This window comes from Syngnathus leptorhynchus, chromosome 6 (assembly GCF_054491065.1).
Source record: "Syngnathus leptorhynchus isolate UIUO chromosome 6, UIUO_Slep, whole genome shotgun sequence".
NCBI lineage: Eukaryota > Metazoa > Chordata > Actinopteri > Syngnathiformes > Syngnathidae > Syngnathus > Syngnathus leptorhynchus.
Genome location: NC_141200.1, coordinates 600,264 through 624,372, shown reverse-complemented (window position 1 = coordinate 624,372; position 24,109 = coordinate 600,264). Strand labels below are relative to the sequence as shown.

Genomic DNA, 24,109 nt, shown 5'->3' with positions numbered 1-24,109 from the left:
TTGTCATTTTCCTGTGATTCCTCACTTCACTGACAGCTTCTTTTTTTTTTTTTAATGAAAGACATAACAGATTAAGTTTTCACAGCAATTGAGTCTTAGGAGGCCTGCTATTCGTATGTTGGCAGTCAGTCAAAGAATAAAGATGAGTCTTCATTCATTTGGAAGAGTGGATGTTGGAGCGTTACACGGACGGAACCCTTCATGTGTCGTGTGTTTGTGGAGGGGTACGTTAGGCAGTTGCACACGTTCAAATTCGAACCGATATTTTTGACGATTTCTTTTTTCTTTTTTTTATTTAGCCGTACATTAGTGTTTATGACGAGTCGATGAAAGGAAAATGATGTGCCAGTGGAGAACATTTTAAAATATTTGAAAACTTCGGGCAATTTGCGGGCTGAAAAAGACATATTTACTTCCTATCTGGACCCGGTAAACTGGTTGTTTATATATACATTTTTTCACTATTCGCTCTTAACATGCAGGAGTAAACATATAAATAGTTTTCTAAATCCACCAATTTGATCAGCGTCGGCAAGTATCACATTTATTCCGATTTAAGTGTTGTTGATTCGGACATTTCACTACTTTTGCTTTCTCGCGATGCTAACAATGTTAGCCGCTAGCTAGCCCCTTCGCTTTTATTAAAGGATGGAGTGCTTTCGGGGAAGAATGGTGCCGTCACACTCGATCAAATGAGTCGCTGTCGCTTAACTTGAAACTTTTCCATTTAGAGAATGGAGTCTCTGTTCACGTCCGATTGGAGCGGTTCTGAAGACGAACGACTGGACCGAGCTTTCCTCATGGATCAGATGTCGCTTGTGGTCCCAGAGACGCCTAGGTTGGCATCTGCTCAGCATGATCAATTAGCCCAAGGAAAAGGGACGAGCCCTGTCTTAATCGGTTTGTTTCTACTCGTTACTGGTCAGCCCGCTGCACGGCAAGACCAGGCGATCCGCATGTCTCGCAGAGGACGCGTCCAGCTCGGTGAGTCCAAAACTGTCTTTTTGGTGAGTCCAAAAGTGTCTTTTTTCTCGCACCAGTCATCACATACAAATTGCCTCCTCGTACCAGAGTGGACAGTCACGGCGTCCACAGGTGATGACGCGGCTTTCAGCAGCGCGGGTGAAACATTCCCCCGCCGGCACGTCCAGGCCAACTAAACGCAGGAAGGTGGCGAGGGCGTCATCGGGACGTGGCTCTGTGGCCGTCTCTTCTCGAACGCTGTTTCCCGACGACGACTGGCTGGACACCTCCTCCGCCTCCTCCTCATCCTGCTCAACTTCAGCCGCGTCGTCATCTTCCTCATCCACCTCCTCCCCCTCCCGCGTAACGCCGGCCTCGGAACCGGCGATCGGCACGCCGTCAAACTCGTTGTCCTTCCTGACGGCGGCGGAGAAGAGGTGGCTGAGCGGCGAGTGTGGCGATGTCTCAACAGGTAAAGAGTGACGTCGTGAAATGTTTTGGGAAAATCCTTCACCCCGTTCTTTTATCTTGAATGCTGGAGTCCTATTTACCTTTGCGTGCAGCGGTGGCGGAACACCAGGCGGTCTTCGTGGACGACGACGACGACATCCAGTTGGTTTGCGCGGCACAGATGGAAGAAGATGAAGCGTTTGCACGAAGCCTACAGGTGGCCGTGGCCTTTTCTCATGTTAACTAGCTAAGTCATCGCCGGCTCACTATGGACTTCCTGTTTGCATGCGCAGGCTCAGTTTGACCAAGAGGAGGCGCCGTTGCACCATCATCATCATCATCAAAGGGTAATGAATGAATCCTCATTTGGCCAACCAAGTGGAACGTGAGCGTTTTGGGGAAACGGGCTCCAACCGGCCGTCGTCTCCGTCCGCAGCGTTGCCGCACTCGCGCCGACCGGTCGTCGTCGCCGCCGGGCAGAGGGCGGCGTTGGAGGACCGAGGGCGACTTCACCGAGGACGATTATGAGGTGAGCGTGCGGCGGGCCGATGCCGGTGTGGTCGGCGTTTTTGCTGAGCGTGCGTGTGCGCACTTGGCCCGCAGGCGCTCCTGGCGCTGGAGGAGCAGCAAGGTGCCGTGGTGTCCAAGAAGCTGACGCGCGACCACGTCCTGCGCTTCCCCGTCAAGCGCTTCCGGTCGGGCGCCGGCAACGCCGGGTGAGTGCGGCGACGGCGCCCTCCGTCCGTCCGGCAGGCCGGCCGTGCTCATGTGCAGTTGGCTCGCCAGGTGTCAGATCTGCTTTGGCGACTACGACGACGGCGAGCGTCTGAGGATGCTGCCGTGTTTCCACGACTACCACGTGGCCTGCATCGACCGCTGGTTGCAGGTGAGCCGCCGCCGCTTGTCTTGTTTTGCGGCTCGCGTCGTTAAACGGGCTCCGCCTCCACGTGCGCTGGCCGACAAAAGGATGGATTACAATCATGCGGTTGCTTTCGTATCAGAAGTCACGCGAAGCAGAGGTGCTTCGGGAAAGCTGCGAATGAAATTTGATGTTGTTGTTTGTCGTTGTCAGGACAACACCACCTGCCCCATATGTAGAGTCGACCTGGCCGACCTATGACCTCTGCTATCTTGAAGTCGTGTCTTTTCCTTCTAAGTCCAAAGGAAACGATTGCTCGTCTGCGCAAGTGTTCCAATAAAGTTGCAGTCGATCACACGGCAAGTTTTAATGAGCAAAATGCCTTTTCAGTAGTTGGTCTTGAGACGAAGGTTTTCCTCCCTGAGCCGCTGGTTCTCCTGCAGCAGTGCCTCGTTGGCCGTGTGCTGCGCCGACATCAGCGCGTTGAACTCGTTCTGCAAGAAAGGCGCACGCACGGCTCATACCACTCGCTCCCGCCGCCGCCGTCGTCGCGGCAGTGCTCGCTCACCAGCTGGATGCAAAACTGGCGAATCATCTCCACCTGGAGGTTGATGATGTCCCGGTGGCACGCGTCTCTGCGGCAAGTGACACAGCGAGTCATGTGACGTGCAAATAGGCGGGAAAGCCAAGTGGTCTCGCTGACCTGAGTTCATCCAGCGATTGGTGGATGATGCTGGTGATGGCGTTCATCTGGATGCTGCTGAAGGGCGCCGTTGCGCCACCGGCTGCCTCCGTCCCGCCTGAACGCCACAGAGGAAGAAGAGCGGGCCCCCGACCATCAGCCCCGCTCACTCGCACCCGTCTGATGAAGGCCGTACCTGCGGAGGTCGCAGGAGCGGCCCCGAGAACGGGCGAATCGTAGTCGAGCTGAGCTTGAACGCCATTGGATCTCCTCACGTTCAGCTCGGGAGTGAAGGCCGAGGCCGGGTGCCTGCGATTGGTCGGCTGGGATGAGGCGGGCAGAGCCTGACCCTTGCCCTCCAGGTTGGGAGAGGAGCCGCTGGTTTCCGCCGCCTGCCAAACAAATCCACGTTGACAACGTCCTGCACGCCGCCAAGTTGAGGTCACCACCTTGTCGGGGTCACCGGCTTGGTCCTCCTCCTTGATGGAGGGCGTCTGGTAGGCCGAGGTTGGCCGCAAGTGTCGTCCCGCCGACGACCTCCCGCTGACGACGTCGAACGTCTCGTCTCGGAGCGGCGAGAACATGTCCAGACTGTTGCGGGCACAGGGAGGAAGCCCCGCCTCTCGGCTCGGCAGGGTGGCTACGAGAACGACAAGGTTGGCTTTGATGCATTCGTGCGGAGAACGGCGAGACGGCGCCACGCACCTTGAACCGCTCCAAATGTCTCATTGGCACTAGCTCCGGCATCTGTGTGCACATTTGCTTCCGTCACATTGGGCCTGACGGACGCCCCCCCCGCGTGTTGCTGCTACCTTGTCGTAGTGGCGAAAACACGTCGAGGCTGCTTCGTCCAACGCTGCTGAACTTGTCTGCGACGGGAAGACGCTCCGCCCCTTGCCGTTCTTCCGTCTGGGCTTCAGCGCCACCTGCTGGAAACAAAGCAACCTGGGAAACGAGCTCTGCCTGCGGAACGCAGGCGATGGATGACAAGGTACCTGCATTTACGGGAGGGGAGGAGCTAAGGCCGGAGCTGACATGAGCGGCGCACAGTTTGGAGGCGGAGCTCTTGGTGCCAGACACCCTGGATGATGTTTTTCCCGACTGTGCGGGAAGACAAACGCTGTGGTCAACATGGCCTTACGCTCGTTGGGGAGCGAGCGCCACCACCTTGTGTCTGGCGGCGGCGCATTGGAAGCGTAGACTGGTGACGGAGGTGGCGTGCGCCGGCGTCACTCTGGCGGGGGCGCTGCTGTTCCTCAGGTCGTAGCGCAAGATGTCGCCCTGGGCGGAGCCCACGAGCACGCCCGAGCCATCCAGAGTGAAGGTCACCGACGTCAGCGGGCTCTCCGTACGGATACAACGGACCACGCTGACCAAAGGTGAGCACACGTGAATTGTGGCCTAATTGAGTCACTTTGCCGCCAAATGCTAACAGCCAATGCGAGATGCGGCGGGGCTCACGTCTTGCTGGTGGTGTCGTAGCAGACGATCTTCTTGTCCAAGCCGACGGTCAGCACCAGCAGCTCGCTGGCGGGCGAGAAGGCCACGGCCGAGCCGGGCGCCTTGTGGGCGGCTCGGAAGGCGTGCAGCTCTTTCTGCGTGTTGGCGTCCCACAGCGTCAGCCAGCCGCCGTCCGACACGCTGCCCAGCAGCGAGCGTTTCAGGCACGACAGGCCCAAGTCGCGCACCGGCTGATGCCCAAACAACACGGCGGAGGAAGGACGGGACAAACGGTGAGACAACAGAGGGAAGGAAAGCAACTTTTTGCCGCTGATGGAGAGGAAGAATGCCGCGCCACCTGCTGGCCGCCGTGTCCGAAGGGGTTGCTGGGCGTGTTGGTGGTGGGACTGTAGAGGACCAGATGGCCGCTGGAGGAACCGGACGCCAGCAGGCTGTCGTTGGCGTTGAAGGACACGCACGTCACCTCGTCGCTGTGTTCCTGGGCGCACCACGGCGTCAAGACGACAGAGCTCGAGACCGAGAGCCAGCGACGGCTTACCTTGAGCGAGCGCAGCAGCTTGGACGACTTCAGGTCCCAAATGTGGACGCAGTTGTCCAGACCTCCGCTGGCCACGAACTGTGAGGACGAGCTGAGGGCGACGCGCGTCTGGCCTTTCTGCGGGGGACGACATCGGGGCGGCCGTCAGCGAGCAACGGCAAAAAGGATGGCGACGGGTCGGCGGCGAGCTCACCCCCTGGCCCAGCTCCAGCACAGGAAGGTGAGGAGACTTCAGACTGGACACGGCCACTTTGTCGCCGCTGCTGCTGGCGCTCACCACGTGCTGATCTACCAACGGCGTTAAGGAGCAAACGCCGCTCCGAGCGCAATGGGTGACGTGTCGGAGTTCCAAATGGCGCACGCTGGTACCTTTACGCCATTCTCGCCGCCTCGTATTGTTCTTTGGCCACCCGAGGAGGAGAAACGGAGCGCCGGCTACAATCGGCGACGACGGCCAAGGATACTGTTTGCCGTCCAGCAGGCCTGCGCCACTGGGTGGCTGCTGCTGTGCGGGTTGAACTGCTCCAGCAGCGTCATGGAATCCGCGTCCCAGATCTTCACCGCATCTCCTGTGGACATCAGACGGGTGACGTCGTCCATGGCTGCCGCCCGCCCCTGCAGCCGCAAGCACAACAAATCGCCTTTCATCAGCTCTTCGGTCAGGGTGACAACTGGTCGACGAGTGACGTCCGACACAACATCAACAAGGTTTGACAAGTTTGACAGCTTGTTGTTGTATGACAGTTTGGCTTTCTTGGACAAACTCCAAGCATTTATGTGACTTTGGAAGGCCCAAGATGGCAACACCAACTCAAACCTGCTGAAGTTTGCCAAATCAAGCTGCTGGCGGCGACGGCTAAGCTAACGGGCGAGCGGCTAACTGGAAACAGCCAACGAGCGACCTTTCAAGTTTTCTGCGGACCACGGGGGTCTCTTCAACGATACCCAAGTGGCACAAAGTTGACGCTAAGTCTCAAAATGTCCCGCAAAGACCCCTAAAGTGTCAAGCAAACCTTTGCTGCCGCTGCTTCTTTTGCTTTCTTTTCTTTTCTTTTGGCCAAACTTGACGTAAAACGCTTGAAGACTAAGCAGCTGCCGCCACTACGGGGAGCGTCGAGGGACAAACCTGACGTCACTTCGACGCAACAGCTGAAAACTTCACGTTAGTAGAAAAACGCGGCTCACTGTTAAATGGATGACTTGTGGAACTTTGGGCTTTTTATATTTCTTGTATTTCCTAACACACAGCATTCACACATGACAATAGCCGTGGGGCAAAAAGCCTCCATTGAAAAGAGCACCAAAACTCTTCATTTTGATGTGCTATGTGGAAATAGATCAACGATACAGAAAGGGTTTTTTAATGGTGTCTCGTTTTTGTCAATATGCTATTTAAGAACCTTTCTAAGCATTAACCCCGTCTGATCGAGGGGGGGGCAGCATCGAGCCAAGTCGTCACGACATCAACAAAGAAGAATCGTCTCTCCCGCCCCCGACCTTCCGCTCTTTCCTCAAAGAGTGGCGGGAAGGCGCGCGACTAGCCGGCCGACTTTGTGCGCACTTTTTCAGCTTCTATTCTCGTCTTTCTACCACTTCCAATTTCACCTTCCGACTTCTTTGTTACTCCTCAAGTCTGACCGAAGACAAAATGGTGCGGACGAAAGCGGACAACGTGCCCGCATCTTACAGAAAAGGTGAGCCCCCAAAGCAACCGTGGGATGATTCCGAGTTGCCTCGATGTGCTTTTTGCTAGCCTTGCCATCGACACCCCATGACCCGACATGTTGATCAATGAAATTGGGTGGATGTTCCAAGTCGCTCCACCATGTCAGCCTCCCGCCAAATCGCCGCTTCCAACTCATTCGGTGATGGGCTGGCTTTTTGACGAGAGACACGTTTGATGTTGTGTTGCTGTCCATTTTGCTTGCTTTTCTGAGATTGACCTGACTGTGATCATTTTGCTTGCAGCTGTGGCAGCCACTGCTCCCAGGAAGTCTCTGGGTTCCAGTGCGCCCAACTCCCCTTCCTCTTCCTCCTACAGTCAAGCGTCCACTCCTGGTCAGGCAACCCAGCGCACATTAGTTTCCGTGCAAAAGCGCATACTCAGCGTTTTTTTTGTGTGTCATACATTCCCCAGGAAAGAACAAGTACGCCGGAGGAAATCCTGTGTGCGTTCGTCCCACACCCACTTGGCAGAAGGGTATCGGGGACTTCTTTGGCGGTCCCGGAAGGAAGCCGGAGAAGGAAAACCGGAAGCCCAATGAAGACAATGACGACGACGAGGAGGAGGCTGGAGGCAGCGGCGTGTCCAAGAGCGCCAAAAAGTACGTTGATGTTTTCTTGGATGAGGTTCTGCCCCGTCTGCTGTGGTGACACGGTGGCTCTTTTTGGTCGTGTGCGCAGGTCTCGGCCGCTCCCAGCTGAAGAAGATGATTGAAGATGGCTGACTGAATGTGAAATGTAAATCTGTATATAAATTGTTGAATTATATGGATAGTTCATGACTGCTATGTTTTTTTTCTTTTTTTTTTTATTACAATTGTTTCCCAGGTTCATCTGCTTTATTTTGCTTACGAAGTAATTTTTGTCATTAAAAATGACTTAGTATTTCAAATGTTCACAATTTTTCTCAATTCAAAACTGATTAAAGATTGTTATGCGGTAAAACCAAAATGGTAGGGCTGTGTCATTAAGTTGCTCGTCATTACTTCAACAAAGATAATTGTTTTTTTAAAAGAAACATTTCAATTGATGAAAGACTATTCTGATAAGAATGGGGCAGGGCTGGGGTTTTTTCTTTTCAAAACATGTTTTTGTCCAATACATTTTCTGACTAAATGAAAGAGTATTGGCCACTTGTCAGGCCGGATGTATAGAAAAGCATTTGTGCCAATTGAAATGTCGAGCAAGTCTCCACTTGAATGTATACAATGGTTGTGCCTGCTAGTCCCCGCCCGGTGGAGACGTTCTGAACAGTAAATAAAGGCCACTACGGAAGTTCGTGTGGTCCAAATTCTGCCAATAAAGATTTCGACACAACAGAGAACCCACTTAGTTTATTGGATTTTCTTCCCCCTTTGGAGAGCCAACTGGTGATTCCGTATGACGCATTGTCACTATTGAAAAGAAAAATGATGACCGGTTTTATTGTAGTTTGATTGGTCCGTCGGCAACTTTGTCCATGCTAGGTCAGCTACTAAGCTAGCTCGCTTCCAAACAGTTGAGCTCGGGCACAGATATAAATCATAAAGCCGTTGCCTGCTGTCTCACAGCAGCTGCGGCAGCAGCAGCAGCAGCATCCAAAGAGGCTTTTAGGATGTCAACCTTCAGCTGGACCGTGGTGGTCCTCACCTGCCAGCACAAGGACAGTGTCTACGCCTTCCACAGAGGTGCAGTACTCTTCGTCGCCTTTTGGGGCCGCTGCTCACACCTTCAGAATAGAGTTGCAAATTGGAAAAGTGACAAACGTGTGTGTGTGTGTCTGTGTTGTTTTCAGAGTTGGAGTTGCGTCAGCGCGGGGGTTGCTTGAGCGCGACTACGATGCTGCTGACGGTGCAGGACCGCCAGGAACCGCTGGGCAGCGGAGGGGCCACGCTCAATGCGCTACTTGTGGCGGCGGAACACCTGAGCAGCCGGGCGGGACACACGGTATAAAATACACGTCTAAAAATACGACCGGTACTACGAAATCCTGCAAATGCTCCCTCAGGTGGTGACAGCTGACGTTTTGGATGACGCTCACGTCCTCATCCTCCACACGGTCAGTTTGACTTTCTTTCAGCATTTCGACCTCCTGACCTAAACATCAAACATCCAAAAACACAACTTCATGCTTTCCATTCATAATAAAATGAAGATGGGATGGAAAGGAGGTTATCATACCGGCGTGGCACTCGAGCACCAACACTGGTGCAGGTTGCACAATGACGACCTGGGTGATGATGTGGTCGCAGGGTCGCGACTTCCCGTGGAGTTCGTGCAGCCGAGCGTTCTCGTGGCTGCCCGTGGAGGATCCCGCTCTCGTGGTTCAGTCTCCCGTCTGCTGCCTGGACGTGCTGCTCCGCCTCCTCACCCAACAGGTCCGTCCGTGGCGTGTATCCCCTCTATCTATCTATCTATCTATCTATCTATCTATCTATCTATCTATCTATCTATCTATCTATCTATCTATCTATCTATCTATCTATCTATCTATCTATCTTTCTTTGTGTCTGTGTGTTGTCGTCTTGTCAGGTCTGTCCCGGGTCTCCTCCCGGCGTTTGGGTGTGCAGCACCGACATGACGTTCAGCATCCCTGCCAACTGGGGTGTGAAAAACACGGCCGAGGCATCTCAACATTCACTTGTACGACAGCAACACTTCTCAATGTGGTGTGTGTGTGTTAGTGTTGTCTTGGGACGGCTTCTCAGGTGTTCGTGCTGTGGCGCTCCCCGGTGACCCGTCGTACGCCGTCAATCACGGCGTCTACTTGAGTGACGATAAGGCGAGACGGAGCTCCATTGACTTGCACTTGTGCCCGATTGTGTAGATGAGTGACAAAGTGTTTGTTCCTTCCAGGGTGACGTCAGGGACATTATCTACAAGGGAAGCCCAGAGAGCATCCGGCGAGCGCTGATGCATGATGGGAAAGTGCCTCTGGTGACGCATACGCGCAAACAAATGGATATTGCGCATTGTGTAGCGTGCGCAGAGCAGCAGCTCATTCAACTTGTCTGGTAGGTATCCGGTCCGGTGTTCTTCAGCCGGCCGGTGGCCGAGAAACTCCTGCAGGTGCACGTGACGCCCCCTCTGGACGGCTGCACCTATCTTGGCCTGGACTCTGGAGCTCCACCCCTCCAGGTTGGTCCTCACGGCTACCACGGGGAACCCAATGCGATTGCTTTCGTCTAAATGAAGCCATGTGTGCGCGTTTCTACAGCTGTCTCTGTTCCTGGACGTGCTCAAGTGTTTGTGTTCGGATCAGACGGAGGATGAGTTTATTGCGCGTGATCCCGGGTCTGGGCCTCAGGGGGCGATGTTGCAACGCGGCAGGAAGGAGTTGTGGCGGATTCTGAGAGGAACGGCGCTCAGCCTGGGTGCGTCTTCGCCGCTACATTACGGACTTATTTTGTCCTTCACACATCCGTTTTCTTCCCGTCCCCAGCCTACGTCCCGGGCGGTCACTATGACTACATGACTCTGTCCGGGAAGCAACATGTCCTCCGTCTGACCCGTCACCCCGCTCAAGGACACGCCCTCTCCCACATACAGGTGAGGTCTTCAAACGTGTCTCGGGCCAGGTTCTTGGAGAGTCTAACGCCACCTGCTGTTCTCGCCACCCCCCGACAGGTGGCCGACGGCGTCAGCGAAGGAGGGCGCGTCATCAACAGTGTTCTGGAAGGCCGGGTTACCGTGGCGACGGGGGCCGTGGTGCAACACTGCCACCTGCAGGTAAGGTGACCGCCTGCTAATAAGCCCAAGCAAACAATCGACAGACATCTCTGGCCAGTGAGCCATAAAGACGGGTCGGTCACCTATGTGCTGACGGAATTATTGCACCATCCACCAGGGGCCCCTGCACGTCCCCTCGGGTTGTTTACTGTCAGGCCTGGAGGCGTCCACATCCCCCGACGTGGTACGGCTCGCGCTGGATGATGACGTCATCGTTCAGGGACATCGAATCAAGATGGGAGAACTGAATCTGACGGTCTACACCGTGATGGGAGCACTGGACGACCTGGAGGTACGTGACCGGATTCGGCAGAGAGTGACTAAAACGAATTCTTTCACGTCCCGACGTTTGTCCTCAGCTGTGCTATGACGCCGAAGGCGCGTCCTTCGTCAACGTGCCCTGGCGCGTCTTCTTCGGCAGGACCGACATACAGTAGGACCTCCCTCTTTGTCCTCTGAGTGCGGTACAGGAAGTGAGTGACGTTATCGCGCATCAGGCCAGAGGACCTGTGGGCGGCGGGAGAACGGCGCTCCCTGCTGGAGGCGCGTCTCTTCCCGGCCCTGCACCCCAGAGGGGGCGCCCCGGGCCTAGCGGGGGGCGTGGCCTGGCTGCTGGGCGGAGCCGGCTCCGTGCGACTCTGGCGGGAGGCCTGGCGCCTTTCCCTGAAGGAAGTCCTGTCGCTCACGCACCAGGAGGCGGAGCTCCACCGGAGGGAATCTTTGCTGTACCTGGCGGGCAGAAAGCGGGCCAGAGACGTCCTGATGCAGCAAAGTGACATCTGCCTGCTGCCCAGCTTCAGGGCAGCCGTGGCGGGCGGGCAGCAGGCAGCGCTACTCCACACGCTGGATATCAGTGAGTCTCCAGGCTGGGCTTTTTTTTATTTTGATTGATGGAAAGGTATTGATGAAAAGTGTCGTCTGTCAGTCGCAGCAGGAAACGGAGCGGAGCCGGCCGAGGAGCCTCGTAACAAGGAGTCACTTGATGACGGCGACGTCTACGGTTAGTCCTCGAGTCCCCTGGCGTGCCTCAATGTGTCCGATTGTCACCAATGTCTTATTTGTTGCATGACAGTCAGCGAGGGGGCGGAGTCGGGAGCTCAGCTGGGCGTATCCGCCCGCTGCCTGTCGTGCATCGCAGACGTGCTGACGTGCTGGGCAGAGGCGAAGGGCGGCGGAGGGCTGAGGAGCGGTCCGGCCGCCAATGAGAATTGGAGCGCCGCTTACTTTCTGTTGGAGAAGGGAGATCTGAAGGGCGGAGTCCGGGCTCTGGCGGCGCAGCGCGCTAATTGGCTCAGCAGGTGAGAAGGTGTGCGCTGCTGTCAACTTAGCAGTTGTTTGAAGCTTTACAAAGCATAATGTGTTAGCATAAAGCTTGTCAATTTGGTTTTGACGTTCACACAGGCCGGACTTGCTGGTGCGGGCGGCCCGGCACTACGAAGGTGCCGCTCAGGTGCTGCTACGACGGGCCGTGATGTCATCGCAGAAATTTGTGACCATTGGCCAAGGGGAACTCCCGCCTCATGGGCAATGGCATGAAGTGGAGTGTCCCGCCAGAATTGACCTCGCAGGTGACTCCATCAGACCAACACGACAAAAATCAATGGAGTCAACAAATATGAGAATGCGATGAAGGTGGCGACTGCCTTGCAGGCGGCTGGAGCGACACGCCACCCTTGACCTTTGAGCGCGGCGGCTGCGTGACCAACGTGGCGGTGAAGATTGACGGGCGGCGACCTATCGGCGCCCGAGCGCGCCGCATCCCACGTCCCCTCCTGCTATTGGTCTGCCACAGCGGAGGGCGGGACTCCGACATCGCCACGGAGATGGTGTGCGAGACCCTGGACCAACTCAAGGACTACTGTCAGCCCAACGCACCCGGTACTTCCTGATCCGAGCGTGGGAGTCTGCTTGTTGCCGCGGTGCGGTACGTGTGTGTGAGACGTTAGCTCGTTACCATGGTGACCAGGTGTGTGATGAGTGAGAAGCTGGCCCGTTACCGTGGCAACCAGCCAGCTAAAGCCTATAATCACGGTACCAATTTGAAAGGGGCTCTGCTGAAGGCGGTGTGCGTGTGCGCCGGTGTGGCGTCGCCATCCTCCCAAGAGCCTTTGGGGCGTCAGCTGACGGCTCGCTGGGGCGGCGGTCTGGAGCTTCACGGCTGGTCGGCCCTGCCCACCGGCTCGGGACTCGGTGAGGGACGCCGCGCAAGAAAACCTTTGCCAATTGTTGCTCGAGCGCTCCATCTCTTGACCCGCAGGTACCAGCAGCATCCTGGCGGGGGCGCTGTTGGCGGCGGTCTACAACGCCACGGGGCGATCCTACAGCAGGGATGCGCTGGTCCACGCCGTACTGCACCTGGAACAAGTCCTCACCACGGGTTTGCGCAAGTCTCGTCCCGTCCCGTCGCATTGTGTCGGGTTCTACGGCGTCTCTTCTCCTCTGGTCAGGTGGGGGCTGGCAGGACCAGGTGGGAGGCCTGGAGGGCGGCATCAAGGTGGGCCGCTCTCAAGCGCGTCTGCCGCTGCGGGTGCATGTGGAACGCCTGCGACCGCCCGCCGCCTTTATGGAGGCTCTGGAGCGCCGCCTCCTGCTGGTCTACACCGGCAAGACCAGACTGGCTCGCAACCTGCTTCAGGTGACATGTGCGCGCACACGCGTACACGCATACACACACACTCCGGAACCGACTCTTGTGTGGCCCGTTCCCAGGACGTAGTGCGCAGCTGGTACGCTCGTCTTCCGGCGATGGTCGACAACGCTCACGAGCTGGTGTCCAACGGCGAGGACTGTGCCCGAGCGTGTCTTGAAGGTGAGATGCGTCGACAGCGCACCTCGGTGTGGGCCTCTTCTGGAATTGCGTGGCCCGCCACCAGGTTGTTTGTCGTGGTTGGGCGCTTGTCTGGATCGTTCGTGGCAACACAAGAAGCGGATGGCGCCGGGCTGCGAGCCGGCGTCGGTGCGCTCCATGATGGAGGCTCTGAGCCCGCTGGCCCTGGGTCAGAGCTTGGCGGGCGCCGGGGGCGGCGGCTTCCTCTGCCTGCTCACCCGCCGGCTCGACCAAAAGGACGACGTCGCCGACGTCCTCGCAAATACGCCCGTAAGTGCCGTCGTCGTCGTCGGGTCGTTGCCAGGGTGATGGGGTTCCGTCTTCTTTTAGGGTCTGGGAGACTTCAGCGTCCACACTGTGCAGCTGGACTTGGACGGCCTCACCGTGCTCCAGCCAGTATAAACACACTCTTGTATAGTAAAGGTACTCTCTTCACCTGATAACATGCAAAAAGTGGACAGATTTAAATTTAAAAAAATCATATTTTATTGGCATTGTTATCAAATGAAGCCTCAAATAATTGTGAACGATTTAAATGCACGTGGTCATCATTTCCCAGCCACTACCGACAGTTGGTCCCGGATGCGGCCCAGTCCGTCCAACATGGTGTTTAGACTCTCCCTGCTCAGCTCCACAGAAGCGGAATCCTCGCCTCCAACATCCTCCGTCTGTCAATCCCAAGCACACGTCGCTACATTGGTGCGCAGTGCGTGCGTGCGTGCGCAGTGCAGGCGTGTAGGAACAAACCTTAAAGTGGACCAGACATACGGGGACGCACATCCGACTGAGTGAGTCGGAACTGCTCACCAAGTCCACTCGCCAGTCCACGGCCTTTAGCTGGGGCAGTGAGGCTACGTGCAAGAAACGACAGCCGTTATTGGGTTTGCAGCATTCAATTGGGTCAAAAGTGGTGTATCCCCTTTTGTTGAACAATCTGGATTTTTTTACATCTTTTTTTTAAGTGAATAAAAGATTCCTTACCATTTTGCTTTTTTAAATTCTCCTTTTCAATTCTAACACGATGTGAACGATTCACTCAACTCACTTTGACTCCCAACAGCCTCGCTTTTCCACGCCTCCCTGAAACACACGACAAGCACAAGTATGACGTCATCGCCAGAAGGATGATAGGGATGAGGAGCCGACCTGTTTTCCAGCAGGATCTTGGCCAGCAAGTTCTTCAGGCTGGAATGGAAACTCTCGGGGAAAAGGCGGACGATCTCCTCGGCCGAGCTCAAATTGTGGAAGACCACGTGAGCCGACAGCGTGCGCAGCGAGCGCGCTAACTGCAACACAGCAGCGAACAGATGCAGGATGGCTCCTTATATCCTTTCCTAGTCCACCAGGTATATATCTGCAGTTTCCCCCCCAAAACAAGCTTTTGAACCAGCATTTTTGTTTGAAAGCAACCCATCTGTCTTTACAAAACGGAAAAACAATGTTTGGTACTTGAGCAGCCTGAGCTTCAGGGACAGCAAGCGCGGTGGCGGCGTTCTGAGTCAGATGGAGATTTGGACCTGCATGACTCCGCACGCACATGTCCTTCACAAACTCTTTGGATGGCGCCTGAAAAAACACACACATTTTTTTAAATTGTAAACTTGTAGACCAAATTCCACGGCCCAACTCTACTCAGTGACTATAAAAAGTATTTTTTGTTCATCGAATTGTAACATTGTATCCTAATGAACATTAGGCTCCCAGTCATCGCTCGTCCCACTGTTTCAGAAGCACCGACCAAAATCAAGAAACTTTATTATGAATATACGTTCTTTTTTTCTTCATCACAGTCTTAGTGTTCCTGTTTTGGGATCGAAGCCAACCGCGGCTCGCAGGCTAATCACGGAACAAAACAGTTTGATCATTCGATGCTGACAAAATGATAGAAAAACCTTGAGGAGAAGCTGCAAATTGTCGAAATGTTCGCTTGACAGTGTGGCAGCCATATTGGCAGTCACGTGACAGCTTTGTTTTCTTCGTGGAAGCAGACTCGCCGTCTTTGTGCGCGCCACTGCTCTCACTTGGTCTTAAACTGTCATAACACACTACACTTACCATTTCTGTGAGACTCAATATTGTTTTACTGTTTTATGTTTTTAATTTATTGCCCTGGAATTTTCCTGTGTGGGGCAAATAAAGCAGTGTCTTTTTTTATTAACCGTCTTTGCGCTATTTGCACTGCAGTACTTTAGTGGTGCTTGTTTAAAAAGCACTACAAATACAATTGACTTCTATTTATGCACAATATACTTAAATGTATTATTCTTTTACACTTATGTCATCCTCAATCCATCCATACCTTCCAGTGGTCTTTTTTTTTTTTTTTTTAGAAGTAGCCGTTGTCCTTGTGGCCTCCTACCAAAGGCGGCGCAACATCAGCAGCTCCATCACAATTGTGTGTGAACATCCGTTTGCAGATATCAGAGCTTACCGGATGTGACGTGTCCTCTTCTACCAGGCCGAGCCAACATGGTGGGTGATTTCCACATCCCTTACTTACCAATCCAAAGTAATCCTGCCGTCCAACCGGGTCAAATCGCCGCAGTGAAATCACCCGTGGTGGTCATAAACTTTTCGATTCCGTTTTTGCCTTATTTGCAGTGGATGAGGATGAATTTGGCAGATAGGGGCGGAAGGACGCGCGCCGCTAATGCGGGAGTCGTTATGGCGCTCAATGAAGCGCTGCCTTGCGTCTTATTTGATCCGTTTTTCAAATCAGTTAAAACGGAAAACATGCGCGACTCATTGAACGTGCACTCTTACTTATGTAGCCCTCAGCGACACTTAAGCAACGTCTTCTGCTTTAGCTGATGCTAATTTAGCTAGTAATGCTAACACTTAGCATGCTGGCATGCTCACTTGGTTAACTGAAGCCACTTCTCGTATGTCAGTGAATAAGTTGTCAAGCTTCTTTAAAGGCAGCCAAGTTATGAGTAACGAAGGAGGCCACAGAACAAATTCGAGTCTGAAAGAATTTGTTCCGGTCTAAGGATTGGTGAGGGGGGCCGCAGTCGCTCCTTCCCTACTAAGCTCAATTTTGTGATCTGAGGTTGTGTGCGTGCGTTTGGTGTTCAGGGGCGCGTCAGGACCAAGACGGTAAAGAAGGCTGCCCGGGTGATCATTGAGAAGTATTACACCCGGCTGGGCAACGATTTCCACACCAACAAGCGAGTGTGCGAGGAAATTGCTATCATTCCCAGCAAGAAGCTCCGCAACAAAATCGCCGGGTGAGTATGGCGCCGCGGCGTCGCCCTGTATCGAAAGTGGCATCGGCGTGCTCGTCGCCGGCGTCATAGATAGTACAGGAAGAGGAACATGCGAGCCTTTCCCGTGTCTGCAGGACGGCCAATTCCTGTCAGACCCTGGCGCTCGCAAACACCATCTCACTTCACGCAACTTTGTCGGGTTACCTGGAAAAAATGGCGGGGACGATAGCGCATCCGTCTTTTGACAACGGTGTTTGTTTTTGGGGGGTCCAGCTATGTGACGCATCTGATGAAGCGCATCCAGAGAGGTCCCGTGCGGGGAATCTCCATCAAGCTGCAGGAGGAGGAACGCGAGCGGCGCGACAACTACGTGCCGGAGGTCAGTGGTCCCGTGGAGGAAGTTGATGTAAACGGGTTCTCGCTAACAAAGGTTCTGAAGCGCCGGCCGGCCGGCCGGATAAAGAGGAGCTGAGCCGAGAACTCGGTCGTGACGGCAACGGAACGATTGTTAGCTTCATGTAAAAGGTGCTGGCTGCGGCCTCTGCTTTAGCCGGCCGGGGAATGTCACCCAAGTCAAGCTCGGAACAATTTGCCCAGCGCGGCGGTGCTTGACGACAGGCAAAATGCTAGCGCGGCCACCACGCTAAGCTAAGCGTTTTCTCGTATCGACCGTGTGACGTTCCATTTGGCTTTCCGACGTCGTGTCGCCCTGTATCGAAAGTGTCGTCGGCGTACTCGTCGCCGGCGTCATAGATAGTGCAGGAAGAGAAAAATGCGAGCCTTTCCCGTGTCTGCAGGACTGCCAATTCCTGTCAGACCCTGGCGCTCTCAAACACCAATCAATACGAGCGACTCGTTTAGATGTTGTTATCAATGTTTGGCGCCACCTCTGGCGGGGCACGGTCTCAACGTGTTGTGGCGTGTGCTGGCAGGTGTCCGCTCTGGATCAGGAGCTGATCGAGGTGGACCCCGACACCAAGGAGATGCTCAAGCTGCTGGTGAGTCCAAAGCTTCACGAGTCACACGACTGACTTCCCTGTATCGAAAGTGGCGCGGGCGCGTCCCATCGCCTCGGCCATCGATAGTACAGGGAGAGCAAAGTTGCCGGCCTTTCCCGTGTCTGCTGGAGCGCCGTTTCCTGTCAGACCCTGGTGTCGGCGCACATCGCTTCCTGTCGTGGTCTTCGTCTCCTCCTCGTCTAACTTTTGCTCTGTGTGTTTGTGACGTCAGGACTTTGGCGGTCTGTCCAACCTTCAAGTGACGCAGCAAACGATCGGCATGAACTTCAAACAGCCTCGAGGAGTTTAAATATCGACCCTTGCCCCTCCCCGACCCTTCTTCTACTAATAAAACAAAAACAGCCAACACAAGCAACCTCAGTCTTTTCTCAATGTAAAAACAAATCTTTTGTCCATGTGCTCATGTTGTTGTTCATGAGGGAGCGTGTTGCTACTGTGCCGAAAAAAAAAAAAGTTGAATATTTCAAAAAAGTCCTATGTGACATACTAGACCAACTCACGCTTAAAGTCGCTGCGGGACGCTTTTTTTTGTGTCTCGGTCTGATCTGGAAGGAACTCGTTTTAGGAAACAAATAGTCACCGACCACCTATTGAAGATAGTTGAAAGCCTTCAAAAATATCATCGCTCAGAATATGACAAGGCAAAGTTTGGATGTTGACATTGAGCTGACGTGTGTGCACCTACGTCCAGGAAGGAAAGCTCTCCCCTGTAGAGGGCGTTCGAGCTCTTCCAACGGCTGTGGCCAACCACGTGACTGACCTCCACCGCGTAATTCAATCCAGAAAGCCCTACCTCCACATTTGAACGTCTAGTTTAATCTGAGTGCAGGCTGGACCTAACGTGATTTGGCCTGAATGACGGAAGAGTGCAGTCAGTCAGCCAGGGAGCGCTCGCTTTGGCCAGGGAGCGCTCGCTTTGGCTGACACTTCAACAAAGTCTGCAATCTCATTTGAACAGGAAATCACGTCCATTGATTGGATTCAATGACTTGTTGGCTCACATCATGCACGCACATCGGATGGATGGGATGGGATGGGATGGCTCCATCAAATAGAAGGAGCGAGCGCTTGCGAGTCAAGTTGCCCGAGACACCGACAGACATACAGGAAGTAAGTTGCCATTGCTTGCCAAGACGCCGGAGCAGGCAGCCTACTTTAACACGTGTTGACACTCACAACACCAAAAGCCAAATGTGTTGACATCACAAACAACGAACGTCATCTCGTGTCCGTGACTGATGTGCATGGAAGAAGGAACCCGCCAGCCGACTCACATAATGGAGGGATCATTTCTTCGCCACTGAGCTCTGATTTTCAAGCATATCGTCGTAAAATACGTCAAGGTAGTTGGCGAGTAATGAATGGAGTAGATCTATGTTTTTCAAACAAATTCAACTCAAAAGTCTATTTGGAGCGAAATGGTTTGAGCGAAGCCAGCTGAGCTTTTATTCTGAATGTTTAGGGCGGAAGTGTCAGCGCGCAGCAACTCGAGCTTGTGCTCCCGCCAACACTTTGGTGCGAGCGAGCGAGCAAGCGAGCGAGAGAAGCCACGAGGAGAAAGCAAGCGCAACACTATGCAAACGTGAAAACTTTTTACAGGGCAAAAAGTTTGACAAGCGAGACGGAGCTCTTGAGACAGCGGGGCGCTAAGACTGCTTTTGACGCCATCTGATCTGACAAGCTTTTTTGTTGTTCTTCACTGCCGACAATCAAGTGAGAGCCGAGGTGAGTTCAAATAGGCAAAGAGCGCGCGCGCGCGCACGGGGACATCCACGTCGATGCTGCGCGTGCGCGTGCTTGTCCGTCATTTTGTCAAATGAACGATTGGTGACTTGTCACGTGGTGTTTGCAAGGGTCGCATTGCTTCTGTTTTGTCCGAGAAGAAAAAAGAAGAAAAGGTGCTTCATCACTCCACGGGTTGTTTGTTGGCTAGCTGATGAAGTGGCATTGAGAGCCGACCGAGGACGCTTGACTTTTTTTGTTTGTTTCTTTTTCCATCCTGCGGGCGGGCATAAGGGGACATCGTCTGGATCCAGGTTGCCGTGGTTACAACACTGCTCCTAACGAGTTCCACAGCTTTGTGTGTGTGAGTGTGTTTGTGTGGTGACATGGCAGGATGTCTCGCAAGTCGCATTTATGTGTCAAAGTAAGAGTTTGCTCGCTTGCTTTTTTGGAAGGGTGAGATTTCATTATCTTTGTGTGTGTGTGTGACTAAGGTGAATGATGGGATCTTTTCGGCGCTCCAGGCCTCGCTTCATGAGTTCTCCAGTTCTGTCCGACCTGACCCGGTTCCATGCTACACCCAATACATTGCAAGCGTGCAACAGTACTATCTGGAACAGGTACACGGCCACTTTTCAGAACTCTTCCCTGACTCTGTGTGTGTGTGTGTGTGTGTGTCTTGAATCAGGAAGTGTATGTTTCCTGCTCACAAGCTTCATCTTGCGTGTGTGTGTGTGTGTGTGTACGTTTCCTGGTGGCATCAGCCGCAACAAGATGTTTAGAGGAAGTGGCCGTGTTAAACTGCCGCCTCACATCCTGTCAAACACACTCATGCACACATCCACTAGCTAATGCTAGCGGGCTAGCTCCCCATCTTCTTGATCACCATCCAAAATGGTGCCACTCCTCCTCTGGTGTCCTCAGCGTCCAATCGGCAGTGACGAAAGTCTTCAGGGGCGGACCTCTGCAGCCCAATGAGCTCTACACACTGAACGAGAGCATCAGGTGACGCCGGTCTCATTCCACTTTGTGGTCTTCCTGGCGCCTCTGTTTGCCTGACCTGCGGCGGCCGTGTTTGATGTCCACCAGGTGGCTGCTGAAGAGCGAGATGGGCTCCTTCGTCACAGACTACTTGCAGGTGCGTTTTGGTTGGCGTGCCCACAACAGGAAGTCAAGTTGACGTGTCGCGCCTTTGCGTCTTCAGAATCGTCTGTTGACGGACGGCTTGACAGAGCTTCTGGAGCGTATCTTCATCTCTGGTGAGGGAGGAGTAGGAATGTCAGCTGTTGCCGCGGTAACCGCAAGCATACTCCCTTCCCAGATGGAGAACAGCTGGCGGCGCTGGGCGAGGCATGGCGCTGCTTTTTCACGGAGACGCTGCCCACGCTGCAGGCCATCTTCTACCCTCTACAGGTGACCACATGGCGCGTGGGCTGCGCTCGCTTACCGCTGGCTAATTGATTGCGTGCCCTCAGGGTCAGGAGCTGTCTGTGCGACAGATGACACTGTTGGCCTTCCGAGACTTGGTGCTGCTGAAGCTCCCTCTGGAGGACAGTCTGCAAAGCGCGGGCAGTGTGCCGCCCGCCGTCACGCACATGTTGCTGGTGCTGCAGGTCATGGTTTTCCATCATTGAATGAAAAAGTTCGCATTTGGCCAGTGCTATGACCGTAATGTCGACTTTCCGGATGCGTCCCGCAGGGGGTGCGCGAATGCGGCGCAGCGTCCAGCTCGCGTTACCGTCATCTGGAACGTCTGGCGGCCATGGTGGTGTCGCCGTACCTCAGCGATGCCGCCGCCGACCTTCACCCTTCAGGTGTGTTGTGTGATTGGGGGTCAAACGCTTGAGTGGCTAGTTAGCGCACGTAAGCCGCACTGAAGATTGAGCCTTCAATCTAAAGTAAAAGGCCAAGCCAGGAATGTGTTTGTGTTCATTCCTGGAGGCCAAGAACACAAATAAACTCAAGAGGATCACGCCTGAGATTAAAGCCTTAATGCTGCTTACTCTGTTTTATTTTCAACGCTTCCTGTCCAGCACTCGCTAGTCAGGTCCTTTTATAATGGCGTCTTCTCAATGAGCTTCTGGATCTTTATGAGAGCTTTGAATTTATGAATTTATAAAATCCCGGCTCTTTCTAAAGGCCTGTTGGGATTGTTGTTCTTACGAAGCTGATGTTGCTTCTGCTTTTTTTCTCGCTTGCGTTCAGAGTGCTGGGGGGACAGCGGTCTGCCGTGGTTTATCGGCGACGGCTCCCAGCCTGACATCTGCTCTTCTTTGGCGCCCCTGGTGGAGCACGAGGGCGAGGCCTACCTGGAGAAAGCGGGCGGCATGCGGCGCCACACGGTGGCCAATGCGCATTCTGACGCGCGCCTGCTCAGCGGCAGGATGAGTTGCGCCAACGAGGTGGCCGACGGCGGCGGCTCGCCGACTCGGCCCGCTGACGGCGACGCCGGTCGCTTTGGTAGTCAACCCAACGTCAAGGAGTCCTAGCGATAGCGGCTAGCACGGCAAGTACAGTCAGAGCGGACGACAACTTCAAGCACGGGAAACTGATGCTGCTCTTGGAGTAAAACGGCACGCTAGCTGGGGAACGGGCTAGCTGGGGAACGTGGCGTAGCTATCAGAAAGGATGAAAAGAGATGAAAGATGCGGGCGTGAGAAGAAACATAACATGAGAATGCAGGGAGAATAAAAGATGGTGGAGCCTGAGCAAAGAAGACCCGAGGCAGAAACATGAGAACATGAAAGATGAGAACATGAAGACATGAGTACCCACAGGAAGCAGAATTTGCCACGGTGACCTTTTACCTCTGACCGCAAAGTGAGCTGCAGTGTAATCAGATTACCGATAATCCCATTGCGATAAATGGATGACACCTGGTAGCGCCCCCGTGTGGCTGGCCAGGACTTCATGATGCTATCAGGATGTGGTTGTGATGCACAAGTGTTGTTTTTTTTTTTTTCAATAAAAAGTTCTCTTCATATTCTAGGTAGTCCTAAAAAACATGCTTTTGACACGATGGCATTTAAATGTACCTTTTATGCTTTTAGGAAATTGTAGTTTTTGTATTACGACCCCAACCATCCATGAGTGGCCATGCATTTTCTATGGTATCAAATGGAGGCCTTTGATTCTTATCAACTGTTTGAAATAAATCAACCAGTGACGTGCTGTGAGGTTTATGACTGGGGAGGCACTGACGTCACCCTCCCGGTAAATTTGTCCGGCACCAGTGATGTGCATTCCAGTTCTTCTGAGTGAACTGAATCTTTAGAATCAGTTCACTCAAAAGATTCATTCAAACGAATTGTTAAACGAATCGTCTCCCCCCCTCCCACTCACACACGCTGATCCTTTGATTTTTTATAGTGCCACACTCGCCCTCACCCCCACTTTCTGATTGGCTGTTTGATCTGTGACGTCACTCAGAGACTCCATTAAGTACACCGCCATTTGCAGGTGTACCTAATGACAGGCCACTTCATTAGGGAAAAATCATGGTCAAAGCTTAAGTGAAAGTGAAAAGTGCCACACCCAAACAACCCCCCACTTTCTGATTGGCTGGTTGAGCTGTGACGTCACAAGAACACAGGTGTACCTAATCACTTCATTAGGGAAAAAGTTTAAGTAAAAGTGAAAAGTGCCACACCCGCCCTCACCCCCACTTTTTGATTGGCTGTTTGATCTGTGACGTCACTAGGAGACTCCATTAGGTACAACGCCATTTTCAGGTGTTCCAAATAACAGGCCAATTCATTAGGGAAAAATCATGGTCAAAATTTAAATGAAAGTGAAAAGTGCCACACCCAAACAACCCCCCACTTTCTGATTGGCTGGTTGATCTGTGACGTCACACGGACACAGGTGTACCTAATCACTTCATTAGGGAAAAAGTTTAAGTGAAAGTGAAAAGTGCCACACCCGCCCTCACCCCCACTTTTTGATTGGCTGTTTGATCTGTGACGTCACTAGGAGACTCCATTAGGTACAACGCCATTTTCAGGTGTTCCAAATAACAGGCCAATTCATTAGGGAAAAATCATGGTCAAAATTTAAATGAAAGTGAAAAGTGCCACACCCAAACAACCCCCCACTTTCTGATTGGCTGGTTGATCTGTGACGTCACACGGACACAGGTGTACCTAATCACTTCATTAGGGAAAAAGTTTAAGTGAAAGTGAAAAGTGCCACACCCGCCCTCACCCCCACTTTGTGATTGGCTGTTTAATCTGTGACGTCATTTGGACACTCCATTAGGTACGCCGCCATTTTCAGGTGTACCTAATCACAGGCCACTTCATTAGGGAAAAATCATGGTCAAAACTTAAATGAAAGTGAAAAGTGCCACACCCAAACAACCCCCCACTTTCTGATTGGCTGGTTGATCTGTGACGTCACACGGACACAGGTGTACCTAATCACTTCATTAGGGAAAAAGTTTAAGTGAAAGTGAAAAGTGCCACACCCGCCCTCACCCCCACTTTCTGATTGGCTGTTTAATCTGTGACGTCATTTGGACACTCCATTAGGTACGCCGCCATTTGCAGGTGGACCTAATCACAGGCCACTTCATTAGGGAAAAATCATGGTCAAAACTTAAATGAAAGTGAAAAGTGCCACACCCAAACAACCCCCCACTTTCTGATTGGCTGGTTGATCTGTGACGTCACACGGACACTCCATTAGGTACACCGCCATTTTCAGGTGTACCTAATAACAGGCCACTTCATTAGGGAAAGCTCATGGTCAACGCTTAAGTGAAAGTGAAAAGTGCCACACCCGCCCTCACCCCCACTTTCTGATTGGCTGGTTGATGTGTGACGTCACTCGGACACTGCATTAGGTACACCGCCATTTTCAGGTGTACCTAATCACAGGCCACTTCATTAGGGAAAAATCATGGTCAAAGCTTAAGTGAAAGTGAAAAGTGCCACACCTGCCCTCACCCCCAC

At 53.3% G+C, this 24,109-nt stretch overlaps 7 protein-coding genes and 3 non-coding genes across 17 annotated transcripts; 8 read left to right on the top strand and 2 right to left on the bottom strand.

Moving 5' to 3' along the window:
* The first annotated feature begins 160 nt into the window (after window positions 1-160).
* Window positions 161-4,322, top strand: LOC147055038 (uncharacterized). The gene is made up of 10 exons (XM_085915346.1): window positions 161-429; window positions 732-838; window positions 927-984; window positions 1,072-1,435; window positions 1,527-1,630; window positions 1,707-1,760; window positions 1,850-1,942; window positions 2,017-2,129; window positions 2,200-2,299; window positions 2,486-4,322. The coding sequence occupies exons 2-10, from the start codon at window positions 735-737 to the stop codon at window positions 2,531-2,533; spliced, it is 1,038 nt and encodes a 345-aa protein (XP_085771472.1). The 5' UTR covers window positions 161-429; window positions 732-734; the 3' UTR covers window positions 2,534-4,322.
* nedd1 (NEDD1 gamma-tubulin ring complex targeting factor) lies at window positions 2,264-6,089 on the bottom strand. Of its 3 annotated transcripts, XM_085915343.1 has the most exons (15): window positions 5,967-6,089; window positions 5,418-5,568; window positions 5,147-5,241; window positions 4,954-5,070; window positions 4,753-4,893; window positions 4,416-4,645; window positions 4,122-4,323; window positions 3,950-4,055; window positions 3,767-3,883; window positions 3,660-3,701; window positions 3,404-3,594; window positions 3,151-3,346; window positions 2,976-3,072; window positions 2,841-2,907; window positions 2,329-2,766 (listed from the first exon to the last, which is right to left on the bottom strand). In XM_085915343.1, exons 2-15 carry the CDS (start codon window positions 5,551-5,553, stop codon window positions 2,659-2,661), a joined length of 1,845 nt encoding a protein of 614 aa, XP_085771469.1. In that variant the 5' UTR covers window positions 5,554-5,568; window positions 5,967-6,089; the 3' UTR covers window positions 2,329-2,658. The 3 variants fall into 3 exon arrangements, with proteins under 3 accessions (XP_085771468.1, XP_085771466.1, XP_085771469.1); XM_085915342.1 differs by having other exon boundaries at window positions 2,264-2,766; window positions 2,976-3,346; window positions 3,767-3,880; window positions 5,418-5,564; window positions 5,967-6,062; XM_085915340.1 differs by having other exon boundaries at window positions 2,294-2,766; window positions 2,976-3,346; window positions 3,767-3,880.
* Window positions 6,090-6,437: 348 nt separating this feature from the next.
* pclaf (PCNA clamp associated factor) lies at window positions 6,438-7,602 on the top strand. Its single transcript, XM_085915350.1, has 4 exons — window positions 6,438-6,647; window positions 6,922-7,011; window positions 7,091-7,277; window positions 7,357-7,602. Exons 1-4 carry the CDS (start codon window positions 6,602-6,604, stop codon window positions 7,388-7,390), a joined length of 357 nt encoding a protein of 118 aa, XP_085771476.1. The 5' UTR covers window positions 6,438-6,601; the 3' UTR covers window positions 7,391-7,602.
* A 164-nt stretch (window positions 7,603-7,766) lies between these two features.
* On the top strand, window positions 7,767-15,435 carry fcsk (fucose kinase). 4 transcript variants are annotated; one of them, XM_085915336.1, is made up of 26 exons: window positions 7,767-8,141; window positions 8,229-8,342; window positions 8,450-8,601; window positions 8,663-8,713; window positions 8,907-9,032; window positions 9,187-9,259; window positions 9,339-9,436; window positions 9,511-9,591; window positions 9,673-9,792; window positions 9,872-10,028; window positions 10,097-10,203; window positions 10,282-10,383; window positions 10,502-10,675; window positions 10,743-10,816; window positions 10,881-11,236; window positions 11,309-11,383; window positions 11,456-11,681; window positions 11,785-11,951; window positions 12,034-12,261; window positions 12,430-12,573; window positions 12,641-12,760; window positions 12,831-13,018; window positions 13,093-13,192; window positions 13,257-13,480; window positions 13,541-13,633; window positions 13,770-15,435. In XM_085915336.1, the coding sequence occupies exons 1-25, from the start codon at window positions 8,135-8,137 to the stop codon at window positions 13,610-13,612; spliced, it is 3,336 nt and encodes a 1,111-aa protein (XP_085771462.1). In that variant the 5' UTR covers window positions 7,767-8,134; the 3' UTR covers window positions 13,613-13,633; window positions 13,770-15,435. The 4 variants fall into 4 exon arrangements, 1 of the variants encoding a protein (XP_085771462.1); XR_015066536.1 differs by lacking the exons at window positions 13,541-13,633; window positions 13,770-15,435 and having other exon boundaries at window positions 12,831-13,025; window positions 13,257-13,279; XR_015066535.1 differs by lacking the exons at window positions 13,541-13,633; window positions 13,770-15,435 and having other exon boundaries at window positions 12,641-13,025; window positions 13,257-13,314.
* commd9 (COMM domain containing 9) lies at window positions 13,673-15,934 on the bottom strand. The gene is made up of 6 exons (XM_085915348.1): window positions 15,103-15,934; window positions 14,660-14,776; window positions 14,357-14,496; window positions 14,256-14,290; window positions 13,958-14,061; window positions 13,673-13,878 (listed from the first exon to the last, which is right to left on the bottom strand). Exons 1-6 carry the CDS (start codon window positions 15,154-15,156, stop codon window positions 13,759-13,761), a joined length of 570 nt encoding a protein of 189 aa, XP_085771474.1. The 5' UTR covers window positions 15,157-15,934; the 3' UTR covers window positions 13,673-13,758.
* Window positions 15,544-17,786, top strand: LOC147055030 (small ribosomal subunit protein eS17). The gene is made up of 5 exons (XM_085915349.1): window positions 15,544-15,682; window positions 16,286-16,437; window positions 16,690-16,795; window positions 17,349-17,414; window positions 17,647-17,786. The coding sequence occupies exons 1-5, from the start codon at window positions 15,680-15,682 to the stop codon at window positions 17,722-17,724; spliced, it is 405 nt and encodes a 134-aa protein (XP_085771475.1). The 5' UTR covers window positions 15,544-15,679; the 3' UTR covers window positions 17,725-17,786.
* Window positions 16,461-16,588, top strand: LOC147055033 (small nucleolar RNA SNORA71). The gene has a single exon (XR_015066559.1). It is a non-coding gene; the product is annotated as a small nucleolar RNA SNORA71 (small nucleolar RNA).
* On the top strand, window positions 17,124-17,251 carry LOC147055032 (small nucleolar RNA SNORA71). Its single transcript, XR_015066560.1, has one exon. It is a non-coding gene; the product is annotated as a small nucleolar RNA SNORA71 (small nucleolar RNA).
* On the top strand, window positions 17,451-17,580 carry LOC147055031 (small nucleolar RNA SNORA71). Its single transcript, XR_015066561.1, has one exon. It is a non-coding gene; the product is annotated as a small nucleolar RNA SNORA71 (small nucleolar RNA).
* Window positions 17,787-18,689: 903 nt separating the features above from the next.
* On the top strand, window positions 18,690-22,239 carry prr5l (proline rich 5 like). Of its 3 annotated transcripts, XM_085914703.1 has the most exons (10): window positions 18,690-18,778; window positions 19,035-19,160; window positions 19,652-19,777; window positions 20,082-20,162; window positions 20,247-20,295; window positions 20,362-20,416; window positions 20,479-20,570; window positions 20,633-20,770; window positions 20,857-20,971; window positions 21,363-22,239. In XM_085914703.1, exons 3-10 carry the CDS (start codon window positions 19,656-19,658, stop codon window positions 21,644-21,646), a joined length of 936 nt encoding a protein of 311 aa, XP_085770829.1. In that variant the 5' UTR covers window positions 18,690-18,778; window positions 19,035-19,160; window positions 19,652-19,655; the 3' UTR covers window positions 21,647-22,239. The 3 variants fall into 3 exon arrangements, with proteins under 3 accessions (XP_085770829.1, XP_085770828.1, XP_085770830.1); XM_085914702.1 differs by lacking the exon at window positions 18,690-18,778 and having other exon boundaries at window positions 18,878-19,160; XM_085914704.1 differs by lacking the exons at window positions 18,690-18,778; window positions 19,035-19,160 and adding an exon at window positions 19,351-19,521.
* Window positions 22,240-24,109: the final 1,870 nt, after the last annotated feature.

Excerpts from the sequence above, each read along its gene's own strand:
- LOC147055030 (XM_085915349.1), top strand. Across the intron at positions 16,796-17,348 it reads GCGACAACTACGTGCCGGAG|GTGTCCGCTCTGGATCAGGA; the intron begins GTCAGTGGTCCC and ends GTGTGCTGGCAG. Across the intron at positions 17,415-17,646 it reads AGGAGATGCTCAAGCTGCTG|GACTTTGGCGGTCTGTCCAA; the intron begins GTGAGTCCAAAG and ends TTGTGACGTCAG.
- commd9 (XM_085915348.1), bottom strand. The coding sequence starts at position 15,156 with ATGGCTGCCACACTGTCAAGCGAACATTTCGACAATTTGCAGCTTCTC. Across the intron at positions 14,777-15,102 it reads ATTTGCAGCTTCTCCTCAAG|GCGCCATCCAAAGAGTTTGT; the intron begins GTTTTTCTATCA and ends GTGTTTTTTCAG. Across the intron at positions 13,879-13,957 it reads TATGTCTGGTCCACTTTAAG|ACGGAGGATGTTGGAGGCGA; the intron begins GTTTGTTCCTAC and ends TGGGATTGACAG.
- fcsk (XM_085915336.1), top strand. Across the intron at positions 11,952-12,033 it reads CGCCAGAATTGACCTCGCAG|GCGGCTGGAGCGACACGCCA; the intron begins GTGACTCCATCA and ends ACTGCCTTGCAG. Across the intron at positions 13,019-13,092 it reads TGGCTCGCAACCTGCTTCAG|GACGTAGTGCGCAGCTGGTA; the intron begins GTGACATGTGCG and ends GCCCGTTCCCAG.
- LOC147055038 (XM_085915346.1), top strand. The coding sequence starts at position 735 with ATGGAGTCTCTGTTCACGTCCGATTGGAGCGGTTCTGAAGACGAACGA. Across the intron at positions 985-1,071 it reads CAGAGGACGCGTCCAGCTCG|AGTGGACAGTCACGGCGTCC; the intron begins GTGAGTCCAAAA and ends TCCTCGTACCAG. Across the intron at positions 1,631-1,706 it reads CGTTTGCACGAAGCCTACAG|GCTCAGTTTGACCAAGAGGA; the intron begins GTGGCCGTGGCC and ends TTGCATGCGCAG.
- pclaf (XM_085915350.1), top strand. The coding sequence starts at position 6,602 with ATGGTGCGGACGAAAGCGGACAACGTGCCCGCATCTTACAGAAAAG. Across the intron at positions 6,648-6,921 it reads GCCCGCATCTTACAGAAAAG|CTGTGGCAGCCACTGCTCCC; the intron begins GTGAGCCCCCAA and ends TTTTGCTTGCAG. Across the intron at positions 7,012-7,090 it reads CAGTCAAGCGTCCACTCCTG|GAAAGAACAAGTACGCCGGA; the intron begins GTCAGGCAACCC and ends TACATTCCCCAG.
- prr5l (XM_085914703.1), top strand. The coding sequence starts at position 19,656 with ATGATGGGATCTTTTCGGCGCTCCAGGCCTCGCTTCATGAGTTCTCCA. Across the intron at positions 20,417-20,478 it reads GGAGCGTATCTTCATCTCTG|ATGGAGAACAGCTGGCGGCG; the intron begins GTGAGGGAGGAG and ends CTCCCTTCCCAG. Across the intron at positions 20,571-20,632 it reads CCATCTTCTACCCTCTACAG|GGTCAGGAGCTGTCTGTGCG; the intron begins GTGACCACATGG and ends GCGTGCCCTCAG.
- nedd1 (XM_085915340.1), bottom strand. The coding sequence starts at position 5,553 with ATGGACGACGTCACCCGTCTGATGTCCACAGGAGATGCGGTGAAGATC. Across the intron at positions 5,071-5,146 it reads TGCTGGAGCTGGGCCAGGGG|AAAGGCCAGACGCGCGTCGC; the intron begins GTGAGCTCGCCG and ends CGTCCCCCGCAG. Across the intron at positions 3,702-3,766 it reads GTTTTCGCCACTACGACAAG|ATGCCGGAGCTAGTGCCAAT; the intron begins GTAGCAGCAACA and ends ATGTGCACACAG.